General features: G+C 36.8%; 1 protein-coding gene across 1 annotated transcript in view; it reads left to right on the top strand.

Annotated features, from left to right (window-relative positions):
• CDC73 (cell division cycle 73) overlaps positions 1 to 23,348 on the top strand; it is a 130,241-nt gene that overhangs the window by 51,470 nt on the left and 55,423 nt on the right. Inside the window, exon 10 of the mRNA XM_075038896.1 lies at positions 2,975 to 3,039. Coding sequence (XP_074894997.1) covers positions 2,975 to 3,039 — 65 coding nt within the window. The remainder of the gene's footprint in view (positions 1 to 2,974; positions 3,040 to 23,348) is intronic.

The raw sequence follows: 23,348 nt of genomic DNA, 5'->3' as shown, positions 1-23,348 counted from the left end.
GTTTTGGAGGTGGTTTCTTCTACTTGTCCCACCCTACCAGCAGGTAGCAGCTCCCGGGGTCTGCAGTAGACCTTGTAGTGGCTGCAGTAACTGTTTGCAGGAATGTAAGTGGGTACCTATGTTCTACTTTGACCATTTAGCATCTCTTAGATTTACATTCATAAGGAAAAGTACTATGCCATTATTTAGAGATTACCAGAACTGTTTTATTTACTACCTGAGTAGCTGTTAAATAGCATTGGAAGGCCTATGTAGCTGCTGAAGGTGTTCAGCAGGCAAGAGTGCCCACTCTAATGCTTGAGGCAACAGGTGGCTCTTTAGGATCCTACTTGTTTGCTCCTCCTGCTTGGAGGAAGGGTCAGCGCAAGGCTGGGAGCAGGAAGGTGGTAAGAGCCAGAGCTCTGGTTAGAGGCTTTTGTGGCTTATTAAATGAACCAGGACAGATTTTGAGACTTGGGGAGATTTTTGCAGAAGATGAAACCATTGGTGGTTAAGCAGAGGCTTGTTCCCTGCCAGGTGCCTCTCTCACCTTTGATTTACTTTCTAACTGTGCTGCTAGCTCTGTGGGCCTTTATTCCATTTGCAATGCTGATGGAGACTTGGTTTAGGGTTTTTTAATTAATTGAGAAGGAATGCAAAGTTTTACTAGGGGAAAAAGTAGAAAAAGAGTCCAGTGGAAAGAAAGAAATGAAATGGGGAACAAACATGTAGAACTAATTCTAGAACCATGATTTGTGCTGGGAGGAAAGAAACCTTGGCAGGCCAGGTACAACGGGGGGTGTTGCTTTGCTGGCCTTGTTAAGGGGTATCTGTATTCTTTGGAGTTTGGGAGGAACATCTGGTTGAAGTACTTGGAAATTCTCCATCTCATAGGCAAGAGGAACCCATAATAGGTCAGTCTGGAAAGGGGAAAGGTTCCTCTGTTGGTAACCTTCTGAAAATCGCAAACAACTGTCAGCCTAGATTATATGTCTCTGATTTATGTCACTTCAGGTCAGCAAAAGCATGTCTTCAACTTAGGCGAGCTCTATCAAGTATTCTGCAAGGCTCCAGGCACCACCTGAAAAATTAATATGCTCCTTGCCCAGAAACCGTGACCTATATAGTCACAGCAAAAACTGTTATCTATGGAAGTGTTGGTTGGATGCAACTTTACCATCTTTAACTTGAGTTCAGCTGTATGAACCCTGAGCTGACTAATGCATGATTACATCTTTGGGTTGGGGGGAAAGGTGGTATGGCAGTATCAATTTATAAAGGGAAGCTAGGCTTCTTTTTCTTCTTTTAGTAGAAAAGACTGCATTCATGTCTCTTCCAAGACCAAACCAAGTCTCCATTCATGTACCTGCATTTTGCATTCTCAGAATCAACTCTGTGTAGTTCAGAAATGCTCAGCCCAGCAGAAGGAGAGGGATGGCCTTGAGAAGCCAAGATGAAGAAGGGCTGGAACTGAGGTGACTTTGTGTAAAACAAAACGTGGTCAGTAACACTAGGCCTCTCCACTTGGTAGTTGATGGTAGGTCTGGTAGCATAATCAAGGGGACAAGAGGGGAAAAGTAAAGCCAAAAATGGTGTTCAGAAAGTAGCTACCTATCTCTCTGGTGAGAGTAGTATGATTAGTTTTCAACTCTTGTGTATCTTTTCTAGGCGCTGGAGAGTTATTAAATCTGGGATACTTTTCTGCCTCATTTCCTACAAGTGTCTGATAATCTTCCGCATCTAAGGAAGAAAGGATGAGCAACCACAGATGCTTCCCAGAGCATCTGCATTGTTTTCAAGGTTGTCTGGGTTTCAATTTAAGTTAATTTACTTTATGATAAGAGTAAGAAGCTTTAACAGTCTTGAAAATATAATATTTTTCTTGGAGTTTTTGTAGGTTCAGGTGTGAGCATTACTTTGATTCTGCATTATTTTTGGTCTGTTGTTTTTGTGCTGATGCACTATATGAAGGTGGTGTAATAAATGGCAAAAATCTTCCAATTCCAAAGAGCTGTTTCTGTACACTATCAGTTACCTTTACCCAAGTCTAGTTGAAATAGCCCAAAAGTTGCTTAGGTGTAGACAAATGCTTACTTATCATGGTTTAACTGCTGATTATCATGCCATTTTAAGTATGAATTAATTGGGTGGTTGGTTGAGGGGGTCAGTTGACCGTAGATGTATGAGGCTAGGGAATATACAAAAGGAAAAAGGTTTTCTTGCAAATCCTGGTGGCGGTATTCAGGAGCTGACTTTGGTCTTAGACTGCTGAGAATAGGACAACAGAGAAGGAGTATTCAAAAGCAAACAGGCTCGTGGAAGCAGGTTTAATCACTGAGCACTTGCAGGCTTCTGGCACTTACTCAGCGTGAATTCAGTATGATTAAAACCACTAGAAAAACCCACAAACCAACCAAACCCAAACCAGCCCTTTTTATCACCTTTACTCTGGTAGTGTGAATTTATGCAGATTCTATCCTCTGTATCATATGACAATGACATTGTTACTCTTCTGCACTCCAGAAGTGAATTTATCTTGTTAAGTGGCCAAGGTTTTATAGTCAGCATTTCTTATTACGTGTATTTTTCCATTAATACAAGTTGAATATGTTGCGTTATAATGCACTCTGGGAATATGAGGCACCTCTCCATATTGTAGTGAAGAGAATTTCTGAGACTACCTGCATGTTGTAACGTATTATCACAAAGATTTAAATTTATATCCTTTCTCTGGAGTGGTTTGAATGATTTCGTGCAGCAGGAAAAGCTTACTCTGGTTACAGAAATCAGAAATACCAAATGAACACCTGTCTAAAGAAAATACAGATTTCCTAATTACTAACCAGGCTTTGTATTGTGAACAGAACCTAAACTACTACCAATAGCAAGATGCGTTCTTTGCAAAAATAATTTCAAAGATATTTCCAGTGTTGTCTATTTAGACATGACATCCCTCTGTTCATAATGATTTACAAGAGCCTTTTGTCCATTGCAGAAACGGAAGGCTTTAAAATTGATACCATGGGCACCTATCATGGAATGACTCTGAAGTCTGTAACGGTAAGCTAAAACCCTTTTCTTTAAATATGTTTTCTAGAAATGATACTGTACACATATATATATATATATATATATATATGTCAGCCTGGCCCAGGCTCTAGAGGGTCACTTTGGTTGACTAACAGAATTGATGAAAATTATTTCTTGTGAAAAGATAAAAATGTTTTGATTTGGTCTGCACATTTTAGAGATCTTTCCTTAAGGGATTTGTCTGCAGTGAAAAGGTGTGCTGGGAAGGCTTTGCTGGCAGGTTGTTCTTGTGGAGGTGCAGCCTTTTTGTGCTTGAATCTACTAAGATACCCAGATTTTTGCTAGCCTTACGTATGTCTGTGAAGGACATCTTTCATAATCATAAGTGATAAAACTATACTCACAAAACTGAAGTAATAAAACTAGGTTTTGGAGTATTGCTCTGTTTACTACTCTGCATTTAATAATCATAAACTTGTTCAGGGGTGGAAGAATTTGACCTCTACATTACTGTTGAAGCTTTCTAGCCTAGTGAGATGAGCTTCTTCTGTATGACTTTATAATGCTGTCAGTGGGAATTGCTATGTATGCAGATGAGAGAGAGACCCTCAAACAGATTTCCTTTTTCTGGCCAATGTTTGTCTGCTTTTGTGGAAGTGGGTTGAATGCTGTCAAACAAATGCTGTTTTGATCTGCTGTTAAGTAGGACAGATGCTACAAAACTAACGTAGAGCCCTCATTAAGGTTTTTGCCATCTGCATACCTATATAAATCTGATGAATAGACAGCACTAAACACTCTCCTAAATCCATGTACTACTTCCAGTTTGCACTCCTAATTTGAATGTAAAATAGTATCTTAAATGTAAATTTCTTAATAACGTTCAGAGCTTTTTCTTGTTTGATGAAAGTTCTTGCCCAAGTCTTTCATTCCCAATCTTCTCTGGACTTCAAATACTTTAAAAAAAAAAAGGACAGGTGGAATATTTTAAAGAAGGAATCTACTTAGCGCTAAACAGTGCTGTTTCTAGATTAATTCAGGAATTGATTAGGTGAAGGAAGAAAGTAACCCATTGTGTCCAAAGATTTGTTCTTGAACCTTGCATGAATTTAGGCCTGCTTTATGAGGCATCAAGCAGTAGTGTTGTTATACTAAACCCAGGTTTCTATGGTATAATTTATTTAAATATAATTTAAATTATATTTATAATTTCAAGTGGTAGTGACTTGAAATGACTTAGTAAATGACTTAGTAAATAAGCTTTGTCTTAATTGCCCTGTGGGGAGGAAAAAAAGGGGAAAAAAAGGGTAGATTAAAGTAGAAATGTTGAGAAGTTTTACGTTTGTCAGTGTAAAAACTGTAAAAGTGAAGGGATGCGCAGTAACTCTAAAAATTACATATTTTTTCAGTTCATTAAAGAGATAAGGTTTTTAATTCTAGGAATCCTTGCTCATGTATTCAGTATACTACCTAGAATTTTGAGGTAGTTATTAAACTGTCCTTGCTGATTTCTTGCATTAAGAAAGAAAATATAACTGTGTCCTGGTTTCAGCTGGTATAGAGTTAACTGTCTTGCTAGTAGCTGGTACAGTGCTATGTTTTAAGTTCAGTATGTGAACAATGTTGATAACACTGATGGTTTCAGTTGTTGCTAAGCAGTGTTTAGACTAGAGTCAAGGCTTTTTCAGCTTCTCATGCCCAGCCAGTGAGAAAACTGGAGGGGCACAAGAAGTTGGCACAGGACACAGCCAGGGCAGCTGACCCAAACTGGCCAACGGGGTATTCCATACCATGTGACATCACATCTAGTATAGGGGCTGGAGGCGGGCGATTGCCACTTGGGGACTATCTGGGTGTCGGTTGCAATTGCCCTGCGCATCATTTGTAAGTTCCAATCCTTTTATTATTGCTGTTGTCATTTCATTAGTGTTATCGTTATTACTTTCTTCTTTTCTGTTCTATTAAACCATTTTTATCTCAACCCATGAGTTTTACTACTTTTCCCGATTTTTCTCCTGCATCCCACTGGGGGCGGGGGGGGGGAGTGTGAGTGAGCGGCTGCGTGGTGCTTAGTTGCTGGCTGGAGTTAAACCACGACAGTCCATTTTGGCGCCCAACGTGGGGCACGAAGGGTTGAGATAACGACAAACCTGACCAGAGCTTGTTAAAATAAATTTGTTATAAGCATTCATTATATTGGTCTAATAGTCACTGGTCATTATGTTGATTTATGTGTTCTTAGAGTAGTTGCTCTGGTTTTTAAAGTTCTGTTATGTATCACCTCGCTTGCTGTATGTGGTTCCTCTGCTGCTGCTTATCATTCGTGGGAGGTGGATTAAGGTTTTCGCTTTGATGTATTGTACAACATTGGTTTATGATATGATAAAGTCATCAGCTGTGGGATTAATCTGGTATTTGCACTCAGCATTGTCACCTTTATACTGCGGAAGCCATCTGTGGGAAACTATTAATAATTATACCATTTACCTTTCCTCCATGGAAAACCAGTCTATGGGTGGGGTACCTTTCTTCCCCTCTCCTTTCTCCTTCAGTCCAATTACAATGGTGTTTGAGAATTTTGAAAAATTTGAATACTCTTGGGATGTTGAGACCAGCACGGTCCTAGCCCTACTGCTAGGAATTAGCATGCTTCTGAATGTGGTTCAGTTCTCGTTTAAGGTTAAACAACTATTAAAGATCACCCAGAGATCTGCCCCAAGGCTGGATAATTATGAGTGGCAGGGTGTGTGAGGTAGTATGGGCCAGTACCTAGAAAAGTGGGCACCTCTAGTGTTTTGGAAATTCACCCCTGAACAAGTGCAGAATCCAGAAGAACTAGTAAAATATTTGGAAAAGGTATGCTGTCACCCCGGCAGCTCCAGAGAGATACAAATCACTGCAATGTGCTGGGGCCTGGCCCATGCCTATCGAGCCCTGTTCGACACCACTCAGTACCCTCAAGGGGAAGAGAAGGTCTCTGGTCCTAACAACAAAACGATGAGCACTGTGGTCACCCAAACCTTGGCAATGGGCGCCGTGGCCCCTCCAGCCCTGGTGACAAGCATTGCGGCCACCCAGACCTTGGCGACAGGCACCATGACCCCTCCAGCCCTGGTGATGAGCACTGTGGCTACCCAAACCTCAGCGACAGACACTGCGGTTATTGGATAATTACTAGTAGATCTTTTTCCAACATAAACTAGAGTTTTTTGAAATAAGTATTTAAGAGGTATTGCATGACTGCGTATCAAGCATCATCTGATGTCATGTGAAATATTAAAATTCCATCTGTCATTTGGTGTTTTTCTATAGAAAAACTTATAAGGGATTTTTTGAGCCTTATTTTTCCAGATTATTGAAAAGATGCCCAAATGTTTAGCTCATTCATAAATTGTGATAACATACTGATTTTTTTTAAGATGGCGGAGAAATAAATCTGTTATTATGTGACACAGAAATGTTAATCTGTTTTGTCTAAACTTTGTCACAGTGGTGTACCACATATTTCTAACCCACAATCTTCAGATTTCTGGTTTGTATAGAATACTTTTTCTACTAGTTAGCAAATTTCATATTATGTTTTTACTCAGGTTTTTTTGTGGTTTGTTCCTATATTTTATGCTAGACAAAATTAGGGAGGAAATGGGAAAGTAATGTTTTTTCCCCTAGAGTTTCAATGAAAAAGTACATTATACTCATTGGCTAAATCATAGGAATATGGAGGATAGCATTGGAATTGCATGCTACCTACATGATGTCATCTGCTATCATCATCGTATTGCTATCCATTTTTGTGAACTCATCAAACATTTCAAAAGAATTGAAGTGTTAGGTAGCTCTTTGTTAGATGCTGTCTTCAAACTTCAGACCTCTGATTTCCAGACGAATGGTGAAATTTGAAAGGTTCGTTTTTATGCTGTTCTCCTTGACTTTGGTAGCTCCTGTTTCTTCTATGGTGTTTGTTTCCATTAATGTATTTATAATCAGTCATTCTTTTAAAACTTCTTGTTTTGCTTGGCTAAACAAGTCATACTGCGAAATAAGCTTTCAATGCCCAAGTGAGTTTTCCTTTTCTAACTATTCCAGTTAGAATTAATCTTTTTATTTTGAGCATGGAGAAGTAAAATTTCATGGATTCTTCTAAGTGAGATCTCACCAATGGTTTGTAGAAAGGCATTAAGAATTTCTTACTCCTTCTGAATTTATAAATATTGCCATGAGATGGATGAATCATGTATTTTACTTTATCTTGGTTCTTTATCACCTTTTTCATATCTTCTTATTTTTGCTCTAGTTTCCACTTTGGTTATGAGTTGCATGTTGGAAGAGATTGTTTATCCTACTGTGGTGGTTCATTTGAGTGTTTAACTTTATTGGTAATACTATCTACCCTGACTTTTGTTCTCTCTGTATTGCTTTGATTCCTTTGGCTTCCTTTTCACACATTGTCCCTTATTTTCATTGTCTGAAGGAAACAGTTTTTGATGAATAGTGTTCTGTTATTAAAAGGTTGATGGAGCCATTAGCTTCCAAAAGTTTTGATCGTGTTAGCAACTGGAAAAAACCTTTGTAGATGTATGCTTATTACCTGGAGTGTAAACAGTGACCCACTGTCTGGAGTTGCCTACCTGCTTCTCATATAAAATTTGTAAGAAGCTTTTAGTTGTTTTGTGTTATAGTCCCTACATGTCTTCCACTTGCACTCTGCCTTATTGTAATTCTCCGTAATGATTTTTATGAAATATGCAAAATTTCTGTTTTGTGTTTGTTCTTGCTGAAATGTGAATTGTGCTAGATGCTTGTTCTTTTTAACAGCAAAACAAAAACTTCTTTTCATCAGTGGTGTTGGAAACTTTCTTAGCATTCAAAATTTGTGCCAGAACAGATGGTGAATGGTGGGCTTTTTCTGAAGTAATGTCAGCTAAAATAACTTGTGCTGCTGGCAGTTCTTCCCTGTAACAGGGTTTTTGCTTAATTGGCACACTTACTTTCTCTTAGGAAGAACTGATTTATTTAATGAATTTTTATTGTGAAGGCATGATTTCATTATTCTGGACATGGAATTGTTTATAACAGGACATGTTCCTCAGAAAACCCTTTTTAATATGTGGCACCTTCCATTTTCCTGAATTGATGTTTTGGAAACAAGTAAGCTAGTGGTGGTAGCTCTTGCTATTGAGTTACCCAGCAGTTCATGTTGCAAATGGTGCAGTATGACTCTTAGAAACCTACAGGTCTACCTGCAGGCTTTATCTGAAAGCATAATCCCTTGTATAGCTGGGCAACTTCTGTTTTTTAAGTAGGAAAGTACTGTTTGAGACGGATCAAATAGGAGCTATGGAGGATAAGTATGTTAGTATTTTATACCATGCGGGGTGTGAGGGAGGGAATGCAGAGAGAGAATGTTAAACTGATATTCTCCGCATGGCCTTTCTTATTTGTGTAAATTTGATATGTTTGGGGCGTTAGCCTTCTGCTTTTGTAAAGAGAAATGTTAACTTGGAGTTTAAGCCAGTGACATCTAGTGGAAGCCTAAAAAGTGGGTCTGACCTTATCTATATAAGTGAAATGGATTTTTGGAGTATTGGTTTCTGTAACTAGAATATGTCAAGTATTTAACTGTTATTATAGCTTGAGATGTCAAGATCAGAACAAATGAGCTATTTGCATCTATGTCACGATATGGGAGAAGTCGCTTGTTCTGTGAGTGTCTAATAAAGCTAGCTTTTATAGATTGGTGTTAAAGTGTATCTTCTTCCAAGCAGAGGGCATGCTTTCTATTGACTGTGTGCACTTGCAAGTAATAATTTTTTCTCCATGACAATAATAGTCACAGTGATGCTGGTTTTACTCATCTTTCTGGTTTTTTTTCTGAAGTTTTCATGACTTTTAATATGAAAGAAAGGAATAGACTGATAGCCTGTGGCGTTCTGTGGAATGATTTCTTCTGAGTTCTGAGAGTCCTGACTGGTCGTGAGCTGGGATTCAGTGTGATTATAAACTTGGGTGCAAACAAATAAGGTCTGCATAGTACTTCAGTAGGCCCTTGTAGAAATTGCTTTGTTACCTTTCCCAATTGCTAGAAAGCTCTCCTGGTTTTGGTATTTGTGGCTGCTGAAGCTCAGAAGCTTCCTCTGTCTTTTGTTTTTGCTGCTAGTAATGGAATCTGTCATTAATAATCTGCACTCGTAAGCAGCCAGAACTACTGTTGGCATTTCGTTCTCTTGCTGTTCAGTAAACGGGTGGATACAACAGCTCTTCTAGGCATTGAGGTGACATCCTTACAGGGTAGTTTGGGGCTCAGCTTGAAGAATCAGTATAGTTGGTGAGGGTTTCAGTTGAGGCACATCACTTGTAGCAAACTCAAATACATATTTCTGTAGTGTATTCAAATATGTAAGTTTTATCTCTAGTAAGAAATTCTATGTAAGTTTTCAGCGCTTATGAGTTCAGTGATAATGTTTTTCCTACAAATTAATAAAAGTAACATCCATCTTTCCAGTGTAAACTGCCAGGCTTTACAACAATCTCTGTTGTAAAATTACACTGAGTATATATGAGACTATCAGTAATTAAAGAAAATACATTTCAGTCAAAACAAATATATTCCATACTCCTGACAGAAAACAGCTAATAAAAAAGGGGGTCCCTGTGTAAGCCACAGTACAAGCAGGATTAATTTCAGAAGAATTGGAAGACTGGTTCAGCAACTCTAAGGTCAGCAGCATTTTTCATCAGTTTGTGGTCAGTATCAGATTTTGAGCAACATCAAAGGATGTTTCTGTTATTGCCCTCAACATATTTTAAGTATGGTATAGTCTCAGTGATTTTATTATTTTAACTGGGAGGTTGTTTAACCTCTGGTGTATTTTCAAAGGATTAGTCTCTAGTAGAATCAAAGGAAATGCTAAGCTTCTTGCACCTTACAGACTGGGCCATTGGAGAGGAAGCATGTTGGGGCAGAAGCAAACAACATGATGTATGCACATATTTTATATAAAAGATTTCAGAGAATTGATAGCCTTCTGTGTAAGTTGGTAAATCCACAAGATCTTTTTTTAATTTATCGTGAGGAATTAAGGTTGTGATTCAGTGCCGAAACTTGAAATGACTTTTCAGAAGCATATGGTGGAATTGGACTTTGTCTCTCAATATACAGATAAATAGCACTTACCTTCAAAAAATAAATAAAAATTTAATACATCTTAAATATTAGATTGGAGAGATATATCTACTTATCCATGTGTCACCAGTTTTCTGTGTCATGTCCTAATCTCATTAAAATATTTGAGAGCAGTGGTATTGAGGGAGGAGTTAACAAAACAACAGACTCTTTGAAAGCATTTGAAACAGGCTCTGAAGCGAAGCATAATTTTCATGCAGTCTGTGCATAAGCTGGTCATTATTCTCGCCACAAGTGTAACACCAGCCTGCCCATGCCCCTGCTCCCCTCTGCGGGCAGAGCGGTGTTCTGTGAACTGTGTGCATACTGTTCAGTTTTTAACCATGAAGAGAAGGTGAGGAAAACTGTAATAATTGTTTATTAGTAGAAGAGTGTTCCGTAGCTGATGCTGGAGGTAGAGATGTTTGTTTTCATTGGATTTGTAAAATTTTTTCATGTTAAGTATATTTATCTGTAACTGTAATTTAGACATAACTATGATGTTCTTGGTCCATGAGGGCTAGGACATGACCACTAACTCAAAAAATCCTTGAGCTGGAGAAATGGATGTTTCCCCAGAATAGTCTGCTAGCAACCTTACGCTGCTCTGGGGTAACGGACTAGAAGGCTTTCTGGGTCTATATTACTGTAATGAGAGTGGATGAAATTCATCCAAGTTTCCTGAGAACTATTACTGGTTTTTATATTTAAGGTCCACACAACAGTTTCAGTGGTTGGCATTTCATTGCCTCAGTCATGTTCCAAACATTAAATAAATTACTCTCCTGTAAAGAGTTTTAGTGTAAATAGTCAGAAAATCACATACAAATGCTGCTTTCAAGAAGATGTTAGGTTGAACAATGCTGCACTCATTTTCTCAGGGATTGTAAAACATGTACATCTGTGCCAAGATATCTTGCTGTTGTACTGCATCATACAATAGAACTGCCTGTTTTGTTCCTCATAATGGGTTTTATTTTATTTTGAGACTAAGAACTGCAAATTCAAGAAAAGAAGTGGATATTGTATAAACAGTCACGCATCTGGAAGTTAGGCATTGCTATGTTGCCCAGTATGCTACTGAACAAAAGAGGGAGCAAGACCTGGAGCCATCTAGCTTTGTTACTGAATGAACATGTCTGAAGTCGCTGTTCTGTGTAAAACTTGATTGTGTCAGCGTGCTAAGTGTGCTTGTGGCATGCCTGTCAGGTCCTTGAGTGGTTTAAATGGAGGAGTGCCAAGTATGAGAATCCAAAGTATTTCTGCGTACACACTGAAGTGGAGCTTTAGACATCCAGGGAGCTTTACTTATAAAAGCTTAAGACCCTCAACAATTCTTGGTATGAATTTTAAGGTGACTTGCTAGACTTGTTTTGACCTAAAGCTGAATGATAGGAGTTTATTTGTTGACCTTATAGGTGTCCCTTGAGAAACTCATCTGCCATGTACCCTGTGTGCTAGGACTTGGATCCTTTACAAATGGTGTAGGAGTCACTCTCATTTGGAAACATGACCTCAAATAAAAATAACCAGGAAACTTCATTTGTGTTCTTTGAATTGGATGTCCACTTTCTGCTTGAATCCTATGTAGGTGCTTAGATTCATTTGTGTTTCTGAGGTCTTAAGATTTATGTGTAATACCTATTAATGAAAGTTTTATGGGGCATTGCTCAATGACACCAGCTGAACTTGAGCTACAGATTTTTTTACACTTTGTCCTAATTGTTCTGAACAATTGAACATCATGCGCTTCACACAGCTTATATATTAAACTATGTTGTCCACATATTTCCCTCTACAAATTATCTCCCAACATCTACTGAATATGTAAAAGCTGCATCTCCAACTGACAGTTTGTTGCCACGTTTCTCCTAATGGGGAAAGAAAAACTTGGCTATTGTGAATAAATTACAACACTACATAACTATTGAAGGCGGTATAAAGGTCTTACAGACCTAGTAGAAATGAGCACGTGACAGGTGGTGGACCAGAAGGTAGTTCACTTTAACATCCCTTCTTTTCTCTGCAATTTTATCCACGTTTGTGAAAATAATCACGTGGGTAGCCATCCCATTTTCTTTGAATAAGAGTTTTAACAAAGTTTTCAAGGCTTCTAACACACTTTGCAATTCATTATACAGTAACTAAATCAAAATACATTTCAAGTATTTAATGATCAGCTGAGTCATTTATGTAACTAATCTGAGATGACTTGAGTCAAAATTTCTTTCTCTGTTCAGTTGTTCAGATTATACCATTGTCATTAGGCTATATGACACTTTACTACTTGGTTATTTGCTCTTAGTGGAGTAAGATACAATTCATTATTTGTGGAAACAAGTTTTCTGCTTGGAGTACTTGCTTATGTGTACTTAGCGTCATAGCCATACCCTTTTCTGAGCTTGGAAAGTAGGATAGCTTGATTGTTACCCTAGCAACATCCATAGGAACATGCCTCAAAGCCCAGTCTTATGTACATCTCACTCATGCTACTTAGTTAAGCCAGAGCAAAATCCCTTTTATGAGTTTTTTTCTATTTTTATAACTTCTGTATTTTGTCCTTATTGTCAAGGCCCTCTGACCATTCTTAAGGTCTGTTGTTTCAATTTGTGGACTGTGTTCTGGAGTTGCTATTTTAGAGGTCCATTTCCTTTCCTTCTTGCAATTGTGCATTTGTGTTTGGTTTTGTTTCCTCCTTGTATTGAACTTTCAGTATGTGGCTGTGTTTGAATCCAATCAGAGGATATCTCAGTGTGTCAGGCTTTTTTCACAGGTGTACAGTTATTACACGAGTGTGTTAATAGGCAGGTGTTCTTTAGTTCTTGCATCAGAATATGTAAGGCAAAGACAGTATTATCTAAGCACATCAAACCTGCAGAGCTCAGAATTGAGATGGATCTTTGGAGGCAAATGTTAATGAAAGCTGAGGTAAGAACCCTGGTTCTCGGTCTTTTGGGGGACAGATAATAAGTGATGTCATTCAGCACTATTTCAGTGTAGTGCAACATCACTAATGAGAAGGTCCAGTTTGAATAGCAAAAAAGGTGCTATTTTTAAGCCTTTAAGGCAATTCCTTCTTGCACCATTTAAGAAGGTAATTGATTAAGGCTGACTGTTTTGGTCTCTAACTTCATGTGATTCTATTGTTCCCTCTAAATGCAGGTGTTAATCTGCCGGTGTCTTTTATGCAGCCACATGCTGTTGCTATTGAATCTGCATCCTAGCTTTCAGGATGTTTGTGTTTTATTTATCTTTGCTAGCACGATCTATAGGCAACGTCCTGGTTTACTCAGGTTTGCTACTGGTGGTCCTGGGTATAGTCTGTTTCAGTGTAGGCTTTCTCATTAGGTAAATGACTGTAAAAACTACATAGAGAACTCTGCATTAGTTATGGCTCACTCAACTAGCATTTAGGCAATACTGATCATACCTTCCAGAATATACCTGTGATTGCGATCTGCTGAGCTGCCATCTGGAGCTATATTTATGTTTTCACTGAGCAGTGTGCTATTGTAGAAATTACTTGCATCATTGCTGCTGGAAGGGTGGTTCTTTGGTCTTTATTCATCTAAAACTCTCTGAAAGACACTGCTCAGCTAAGCTAAGTAAGTTAAGGGGAGACCTGTGTATGTATGAAAGTGCATGTAGGTAAGCATTGAAAGATGTATTGTCTGTTTTAATTTTTATTCACCACTCTCTATTTTTGTATTCCCAAAAGGATTGTGGGATTTTCTGGAGGTTTTTGGTTTGGGGGTTCTCTAAGTCTCAGGAATCTCATATATATAGGACTTGAGACTTAACACTGAAGATAATGACCGGGCAAAACACCCCATGTGGTTTCTAATCTTTGTGAGTCAATAAACACATAGTGTGAATGTGAATCTCTTTGAGATAAAACATTCTGATTTTCTTTTTAAGTGTAAAAGCGATTCTCAGATTTTTTGTTTGCTACTATATGAACATACTAATTTTCAGTACTATTTCAAATAGTGAAAGTTTGTTTAGTGTACTTAAACTGTCAAAATTATCTGAAGAAGTTGGTAAATTGAAAGAAATTGATAAATAACTTTGAAAACAACTTCTTTAAAAGTACATATTTTGATTAGCTAGAGTATAAAACTTTTGGTTAGACTTCATACAACATGAATATCAACAAAACATGTTATTTCACCTTACATTACCATTGCATTTGGCAGACTAAGTTTCAGGAATTTGAACTATTCACTTGGTTTGCTGCTTTAGGAGACTTAAGATGTATTATTGGAATTAAAATATCTCACTTTTTTGGCTCTTTGAGGTTAAAAGCAGGCGACACTTTCCTTCCACAGAGGTGTATGAGTGGGTTTTGTGCATGAACAACAGATACACTTTTAAAATTCGGTTAAAGTGTGAAGCAAAATTTTGTGTGACTAAGCGAAGTGATATAGTGATGTGATAAGATTGCTTGTAGTTAACTGTCAGTCTAGTTGCTGTAAATTCATAGTACTTTAAATTATTTTTTTAAATTCTAGGTTTCTTCATAGGGAATAAAAGTAGTGTATACTTTCTCTAAAATCACCTGTCTGTTTTCTACCCAAGTGAGTATTGCCTCATACTCTCCCTTGACCTGGAAGGAAGCACAGCTGATGAGTTGGAGATGTTTGCTTTCAGGTGGCTTGGTGCTGCCATTTTGAGGAGATAGAGAAAAAGCACTGCCTGCCTTTCCCTCCTTGGGAGCAGTAATTTGAGGGTTTTGTTTCCCTGGCCACAATTGTTATAAAATTAACAAAGGCAATAATTTTTCTACAGGTTTTACTGAAATTGGAAAGTAGGTTCAAAACATACTATGGAAGAAGGGAGGGAATGCTACTAAAGCAGGCTGCTAACAAATCTGTTTTCTGGTGGGGTAAGAACCTCTCCTTTTACTTTGGAATAAAGAGATTTGAGGGTGTGTCATGCAGCAGTATTCATCAGTCCTACTTGGAGCAGTTGATGTAAATCAGGCAAACAGATTGCAATATTACTGAAACTAAAATGTAATCCAGTTGTCATAAAAAAGATAACCTGCCTGATTAATTGTGTTTCATTGTGGTTACTAAGTAAAACAAATGAATTCTGGATGGAGAGGGCTTTATAAGACCTTAAGCCAAATATTTTGTAGCTAATAATATATATTGTATATTATAATATACACAATATATACAGCTACCTCATATTGGTCTATAAAATCTGTTCTGGTTTAGGGTGACATTGTATGCTATAACAAACCACCAATTTTATAGTAGGTTTCACATGTATAATTAGGTCTGGAAAATAATGTCATGAAAAAGCTTCCAAAAATATCTGGACATGAACAGCAGGTGAAATACAGATTAAAGTAGTAAAATACATATTAGAATATGAAATGGATCATAATACTATCTTAGAAATTAAAATCTAAAGGGACTCTGGACTGCCTGGTGTAATGTTACGTCTGGTTTTAAAGGGTGGTTTTATAGTTGGCTCAAATTTCATATGTGAAATTTGAACATGTGAATCAACTTCCTTGTTATACCTGAAATCTTCTGAAAATTTTATTTACTTGTTTGTTACAGTTGCCATTCAGACTGGTGAAAGAATAGCCTATTCAGACAGTTTGCTCACCTTTATTTAGATGTACTAAATAATTAATAAGGATAACTTTCATATGCATGTTATTGTACTATACAACAAAACCACATATTCAGTATGTTTCTTACATTCCTTCCCCTGGCAGTTCTCAGCAAGACTCTTAATGGCCTTTTATTTTCTTCTCTGGAAAGCTGCCTGTAGTTGACTTGTATTATCAAACAGTGTGAATTGTAATTCTTTCAAACATGAATGTAGGTATTAGATCCTTTGAAACAATGAGTACCGTAACAATAATCCATATGCAGGGAACATTTTCTAGATGGAAATTTACAATACACAGAAAATATTTTCAAGTATTATTTTATCACTCCTTTATATGGAGCTGAGAGGAAAAGAATATAAATGGTAATAAATACTCAACATCCTCCAGGTTAAGATCAAGAATGTATTAAATTTAAAAGTAGTTACTAGTATACTGATATTTGTGAAAGTTCTCAGTTATGAATAAGAATCATACCTTTAGAGAAATAATGTAACTTTTTCTGATGCCTCTCATAAGTGGAATGAAAATGATTGATAAACCTGACATTTAATATTTGGCAAACTTCAAGGACTTTCTGCCTTATGTTCAGTAAAGTGATGTTTCTTTAGTGAAGCCATACTTAAACTATATTAAAACGCATAGATATATATTGATGCTTCATAAATGTGGCATAACTAAAGAATGTTCACAGCTTTGAGAAATATTATGACTTTTTTACCCTTTTCTTGTGTGTGTGTGTCCCTTTTTTTTTTTTTTTTTAAACAAAAGACTCGCTTTGACTCCAGTAGGCTTGGCTAGTTTCCTCTTCTACCACATTCCCCAGAAAGAAGCTAAATTAATTCTGTCCATAAGAAGATTAAAAGCTGATGGGATGGACAGATGTTTTCTTTTCTCAAGGGTGAAGGAAGTAGAATAAGGTTCTCTGGCAAGTCTGAAGATTAGGGGGGAAATACATTTTGCTTCTAATTAAATTGCAGAAAGGCATTTATGCCTTTATGTTTTGGGTTTTTTGGGTGGGGTTTTTTTTGGTTGGGAGGGAGGGCTCTCAGTCATTTTTAAATTTCTTGTGCTCTGTGATATTGGTGGAGGAAAAAGGTGTATTCTGGTTTTATTTATTAATAGTTTGTTCACTAACACTGATTTGTAGTGAATTTGTTATACTTAAGTGTAAATTTAGGTGAATTACTGTGAATTGTATTTTGGTTTTAATTCTTTGTTTTTCACTGTGTAATATTTAAAACTTAGAACTTTTCTACTTAGGTATATGTTTATCTAAATCTGGGTTCAGTTAGTTTTCAGTTCTTTTAATATTTTAATATTTTTCTTTTTCACTGATAAACCTCTGGCTGAAGTCATGCTTACTCCTTATTACCAAGCTGCTGTAGGAGAGACTCATGGTGGACCCTGTGTGCCTTCTAGCAGTATTCACAGGCATTCTCTCTTTGATATAAACTGACTCTTAACCACTGTAGCCTGTCATCCAGCTGTCGTAGCCTCCAGCCTGCTGCTGACCTGGGAGCTATTTAATACTTTCAGTTCACAAGTTATCTGCCTTTTTCAGTATCAGAGCTTCCTGGGTTCCCATCTTGTTTAGCAATTTTGTGACAAATAGACAGGCTTCTGGAAGTGCCTTTGCACTCATGCAAATGTTAATCAAAGAACAATAGCTGTGTAGCTTTGGGGGGAAAAAACCACTCCTCTGTGTCTGAAATGTGACCTTCTTGCTTCTTGGTAGCCTTTGAGTCTCAGTCAGTCAGTGGCCTTCATGGGCTTGAGGATCTTCTGGAACTTCCTCTCAGCCTTCTCTTGTAGCTGCTGAGCCCCCCAGTACAGGATTTGTTTTAAAAGGGTTACAATCTTAAGTTGTTTTTCATTTGTAATTAAGCACCTCAGGTCTTTCCAAGCTGTTGCCACCTGAGCATGGGTAGGAGTCATTAGGAAATTAAAAGTCTTCATCAGTTCTCTTCACTTTCCTGTTAAAGCAAATGCTTCATAGTTCTGCCATTCAGAAATAACCTTTTCTCCTTAATACAAAGGATGATGCAATCTCATATGGCAATATACAAGTATTCCTTAAGGCTAGATCTAGATCAAGCCACTCAAGCAAATTAAAGCAAATTACCAAAGTGTACAATATCAACATTCATAAATTGTAATGCATTAAATTGCCATTGGCTGATGATGTCTTTAGGAATAAACTACTTTAGTTAGCTGTAGTTTAATTTCCTTGGTTTACAGTGAGTGAAGGCCAATCTACTCATGCATTAGAAAATCCATGTGGGAGTTTAATGCATTTAAATTAATATGCTTTGACTTCTCACCTTTACTTAAATCTTTATAAACCTTTAGATCATTGGTTAGCCCATTAAGTTTGGGAGCAGCTTTCCTGGACTTTCATATGCATTTCCTGCCTCTCCTGTTGCTGAAGTCCCATTTCTTAGTACTGTGTGCATGTTCACTACTAGCTCACATAAGATTACAGAATTTCTCTGAATCAGAGCCACAAGTAAAACTAAACTATTGCTCGAGTCCACGTAGTAATGGCTAGATTATATAGAACTATGATGGTATTTATTAATTAGCCTGTAAAGACTCTGCATTTTCCAGCATTCACAGTTTAAGATTCTGGATTTCATGTAAATTCAACAGTAAATTCAGCACCTTTTAAAATTTTCGTAATGCAGTTCTGTGTATATTAAAAAAAGTTGCAGAGGTCTTTTTAACTTCTGGTTTTATTTTGGTCAGCAAACCCAAGGGTAGTTGGTTTTGCTTTCAGTTTTACATAGCATGTTTGGGGTCTTTAAGGTAAGAAGGGAATAGGAAGTTAAATTGCTGTGGATGTTTAAAAGAGTGACTGTTTACTTTAGGGCATAGTCACTGCGTTCACACTTTACCTCAATTGTCATTACACTCATTTCCAGTACTTAAACTGATCAGTTGAAGCCTACTGCTTAAAATTCGTCTTCTCATTTACTTACATAAGCTGCTTAGGGCAGAATATTTTCTCTTACAATTTCTTCAGTGCTTGTCCTGCCTACGTATTTCCCCAGAAGTGTGGCTTTCCTTTGGTTTGCATCTTTTATCTCTCTCTTTAATAGAAAGAGATGTACTAAGTAACACTTACTGAAGTGTCTCAATTTTTAAAGTTTAGTATAATGGACATCAATTACAAAATATTTCTACTTTTTTTTACATTTTTCACTTAATGTAGTTAGCAGCAGCACAGGAATTTATTGATAATTTCTATTGCATGCTGCATATATGGAGGATGGTGTAGTCTCAGATTAAAACATCCTTATAGTTGAATCCCTGTAGGTGAATTTCTGTGTTCTATCCTTACGTTTTTCAGTAAATGGGGAAATTCAGATAAAATTACTGTGAATTGTTGGATAGATTTTATCAACTACTTAGGGAGGGAGTATTGGTAATAACAGGTCTTAATGTTTATACTTAATGGATTTTTAAAAAAACCTGTATTGGTACACTGGCAAGCCATTGAAACAAGTCAATTTGATTGGGTCTAATATAATCTGATGCCACTGTTAAGCAAAGAGTTGGTCTGCAGTATATTGTTACTGAAAAAGCCAGTCGAAGAAACTCTCTAAGACTCAATTCTGGAGTTTTAGAAGGCAGGCATTCTTTATTGCAGCACTGAATGCATGGGGGATGGTTCCTCCTAGCATGCATACCATTCATTACCTACAAAAAGCAAAACTTACATTGTTCTAATAAATACATATTCATTACATTTCCCAGAACTGTCGTACATATTCATATTATTTCCAGAAATTATTTACATAGTGTTCGCCCTCTTAGGCACGTGCTATTAAATGGGTCGGTGGTCTTTTGGGGTCTTTGAAACCTTCTGGTGGTCATTTTCTTGGTGTCCACTAATTGAACACTCTCAAGGCATGCACAGTGCGGGTCATCTCGGGTGGTTCATCTCTTCTTCCTAGTTAGCTGGTCCTGGCAGGTTTTAATTGCAAAGCTCAGCAGAACTTAAGGCTTCTTATCTATTTGTGCCTACTGCTAACAAAGCTCAAGGTTTTATTATATACCAAAAGTTTCAAAGTCACTCAAGCAAGCATAAATTAAGCTCTACAAAAATACAATGGAGTCTTTAAACTGCAGCCTTTATTTCAAGGCATCAATATGACCAATTCTGTTGACATCTAAAGGACTCAAGCTTATTAGTAAGCTTTGAAAATGTTGTACAGAAAAATCAGAAAATGTAGTTTGGTATTTATCAGAACCAGAGAGGTTTGTGTCATTTCTTCTGGATGGCGTCTTAAAAAAGCAATGTTTTAGTGAGTTAATGTCTGCTTGTTTAAAACAAGACCAGTTAGAAGTTCCTCTGAGACAGAATGTTTCATGATTAGCATGTTCTTGAGGTGTTTGTGTGAGGAGGGAGATTATTATAGGTTTTGTTTAGAAAAATGCTTAGTTTTTCACATTGCATCTTGCAGAGATTCACTTCTAGTGGGTTACCACATACCTTTTTGATAACTTGAGAAAAAGTTTAGCTGTGAAGAGGTAGTTGTCAAAGGGAAGTAGGACAGCAAGAAAATAAAGCTTTATTGACCATTATAAGTTTAATTCCATTTTTGTTGACTTCCCAAAAGCCAGGGATTATTGTGTCTGTATTGGCCACTGAAACCAATGAAATGCCAAATCTTTTAGTTGGCCATGGTGGGAGGCAGTCCTTTTTTTCCTATGGCAATGCATCTCATTGTGATCATTTTTCACTTCAAGTAACTGACAAAGCCAGTGTAAAATATGTTCAGCAAATATGTAAAGCTATTTTTGCCCAAGAGTCTTTAAGTGTTACAGAAAAAAATGGAAATTATCCAGCACCTTGCATTATACATCTGGATATGATAAACAGTGTGAAGGTCAACTCAACCTTCTGGCATGGTTGAATCAGTCCATCCTTTCAGAGCATGAGCGCCGTCCAACTCTGCAATTTATCTTACCTTTAAACTGGATCATAGTTGTGTATGCTGAAATGGCTGTAGTAGTGAATATTTTCATTTTGGCACTTTAATGCAAAAGTACTTTGCTATATTCTAGCTAGACTATGATAGCATGTACTTCTTTCTGTGATTCAATTGTACGTGGTTAGTGAGAAAAAAAGAAAAGGCACTTAATGCTCATGATGATCAGTTTTGTCATGAACATTCTAGGATTCAGCTGTTCTATGAGTAAATCAAGGTATTATGAATCCAAGAATTCTGTTAGTACTTCAGGTGCTAATACTTACAAGTCCAAGAGAACGTGATAAGAAATGGGGGCAACCCCCCCGCCCCCCTTTATTCCACATAAGATTTTTTACAATGAAAAATGTTTAATACAAGATTCATAGATGTTTTTCTCTGACAGAACTGGAAGAGATAAAATATTAATATGTGACTGGTTGTCATAAGGAGTCTTATATGCAACAAAAGTAGTGTTTCTCAGAGGCTCAATTTATGGAACGTGTGCAGAAGATGTTAGAGAAAGTGTGTGTTCATGTATGTAAAGTTTTTTGATGAATAGGAGGAGGGGTAGGGAAGAAATGTAATTGTGTACTTTATTCTAGTTTTCCCATTCCACTCTGCTAGCGTGAAATTTGGACGATAAATCATTTGAACTGTTTAACTTCTACTAGTAGAAAATGAGGAAATGGTGGAAGGGAAAAAGTTAAAAAATGTTTGAGGGACCCAGACAGTGCATTTTTTTAACAAATATGACAGCATTATATTTTACTGAGGCTTTAAGCACCCAAATTATTGGCAGGAGGCTGTCATTCCTTTATTAACTGTAATGAAAGTTAGATATCTTGTTTGCAGCATCCATTTCTCAACTGAATTTTGGTTAGAAAGAAAATCATACCTTTGCTGGATGTAGCAAGCAAACTTGTCTATTTCTATAAACAGGATAATTCACAGCTGGATAGTATGAAGTAGTAACTATGGCTTTTAAGTCTGAATAATTTATAATTTTTATATGGTAAAAGAATTGTGATTATCATTCTGCTAAATATTATTTTTTTTTACCATTTTGAGAATTCAGGAAAAAGATTAGCTTTTTTTAAATTTATGTGGTTAACTTCAAAAATAGATAAAGCATCTCAAATTTGGTGAAATTACAGAAGTAATCTGCTGCATCAACTTTTAAAAATAATTTCAGATTTGAAAGACACAATTATCTCATTACATTAATAGAAGCATTATTGAAAATACTTTTCTGTTGAAGATACATTTATATAGGAACAGTGTGGTTTCTGTGGGTTTGTTGGGTTTTGTTTTGTTTTCCCCTTTGGTATACCTCAGTGTGCTTACAGCATAAGCTTTGCAATTCGCTTTTTGAGGAACAGATGTGTTAGTTGTCCCCTCAGGTATGTATATGATATTTACTTTTATTTTAGAGTCTTAAGTAACGTTAAGAGTACCTCTGAATTTCAATCTTGTTTCTTTAAATTATTGGGACATAAAAATGTTACTCTTTTCTACATTAAAAAACAATCAATAAAATACAATACTTTATTCAAAGATGATACAATGGGAAATTGGTTATTCTCTTGGTTCAGAAGGCTGGGTAATTGAGTTGAATTTTTATGTCTACAAAAATCAATGCCTAGGTGGACTTTGGAGGAATGCCTATAAAAAGACTGGCATTTGCATTAAGTGGCAGTACTAAATTTTTGACTGAGTCACAGATGGTGTTTTCCACTGTTTCATTTTTGTTTTATCATCTTGCATCAACCTATATGTTACAGCACAATAGGCTTAAGTTATGATCTAGATTTTTTTTTGTATACTAAATTCATGCTTCTTTTGGAAGCGACAACAGTGTCATAGAAATCCTGAATGAAACCTGGAATCTCTCTCTTATTCTCAAAATATTTCTTAGACCTCAGCTCATTTAAATGCAGGATATGTTAAATATTTAGTAAAGACAGTGAACAGGTTTTTTGTTTTCCTTGGTGACTTGTTTGGTATTTTAATAGCAAAGGATTTCTTGTGTCAGTTGGCTTTTTTCATTTTAAACTTTGAGCTTACTGAGATGTGGGAACGCTTGGCATTTCCACAAGAGAAGATGTGGTGGGGTTGTGGTTTTTCAGGAGTGGAGGGACTTGGTGTTTTTATGATGGTGTGGATATTTTTATTTTAATACAAAACTTTAAAAAGTCATAACAGAGAAAGAACTGGGAATACTTAACTTTTTCAGGTCTGTTTTATGTTGAAAAGATCATTCTCTTACATCCTTGCAAGCATGGCTATTTCCTCTAGACTGATTTTTGTCATCTTGGGAAATTTTAAACCTTTAAGGATTTCACACTGTTCTCAGTTTTGTCATCTTTTTCAGTTGAATTAATTGTAAGACAACATCAAAGCTGGTATCCTTAAAACGTTAGGATGAGAAACATGTTTCACACACTTTGCTTTCTAATGAGATAAAGAAAGACTTCTCCATTACGCCCACACTGAGCATCTGGGAGATCAGAGTGAGTGGTTCACCGAATATTCATATTAAACAGTCAAAATGTCAATTAATATGAGATAA

Source organism: Buteo buteo, chromosome 10, assembly GCF_964188355.1.
Source record: "Buteo buteo chromosome 10, bButBut1.hap1.1, whole genome shotgun sequence".
Lineage (NCBI taxonomy): Eukaryota > Metazoa > Chordata > Aves > Accipitriformes > Accipitridae > Buteo > Buteo buteo.
This window is presented reverse-complemented; position numbering and strand designations above follow the sequence as displayed.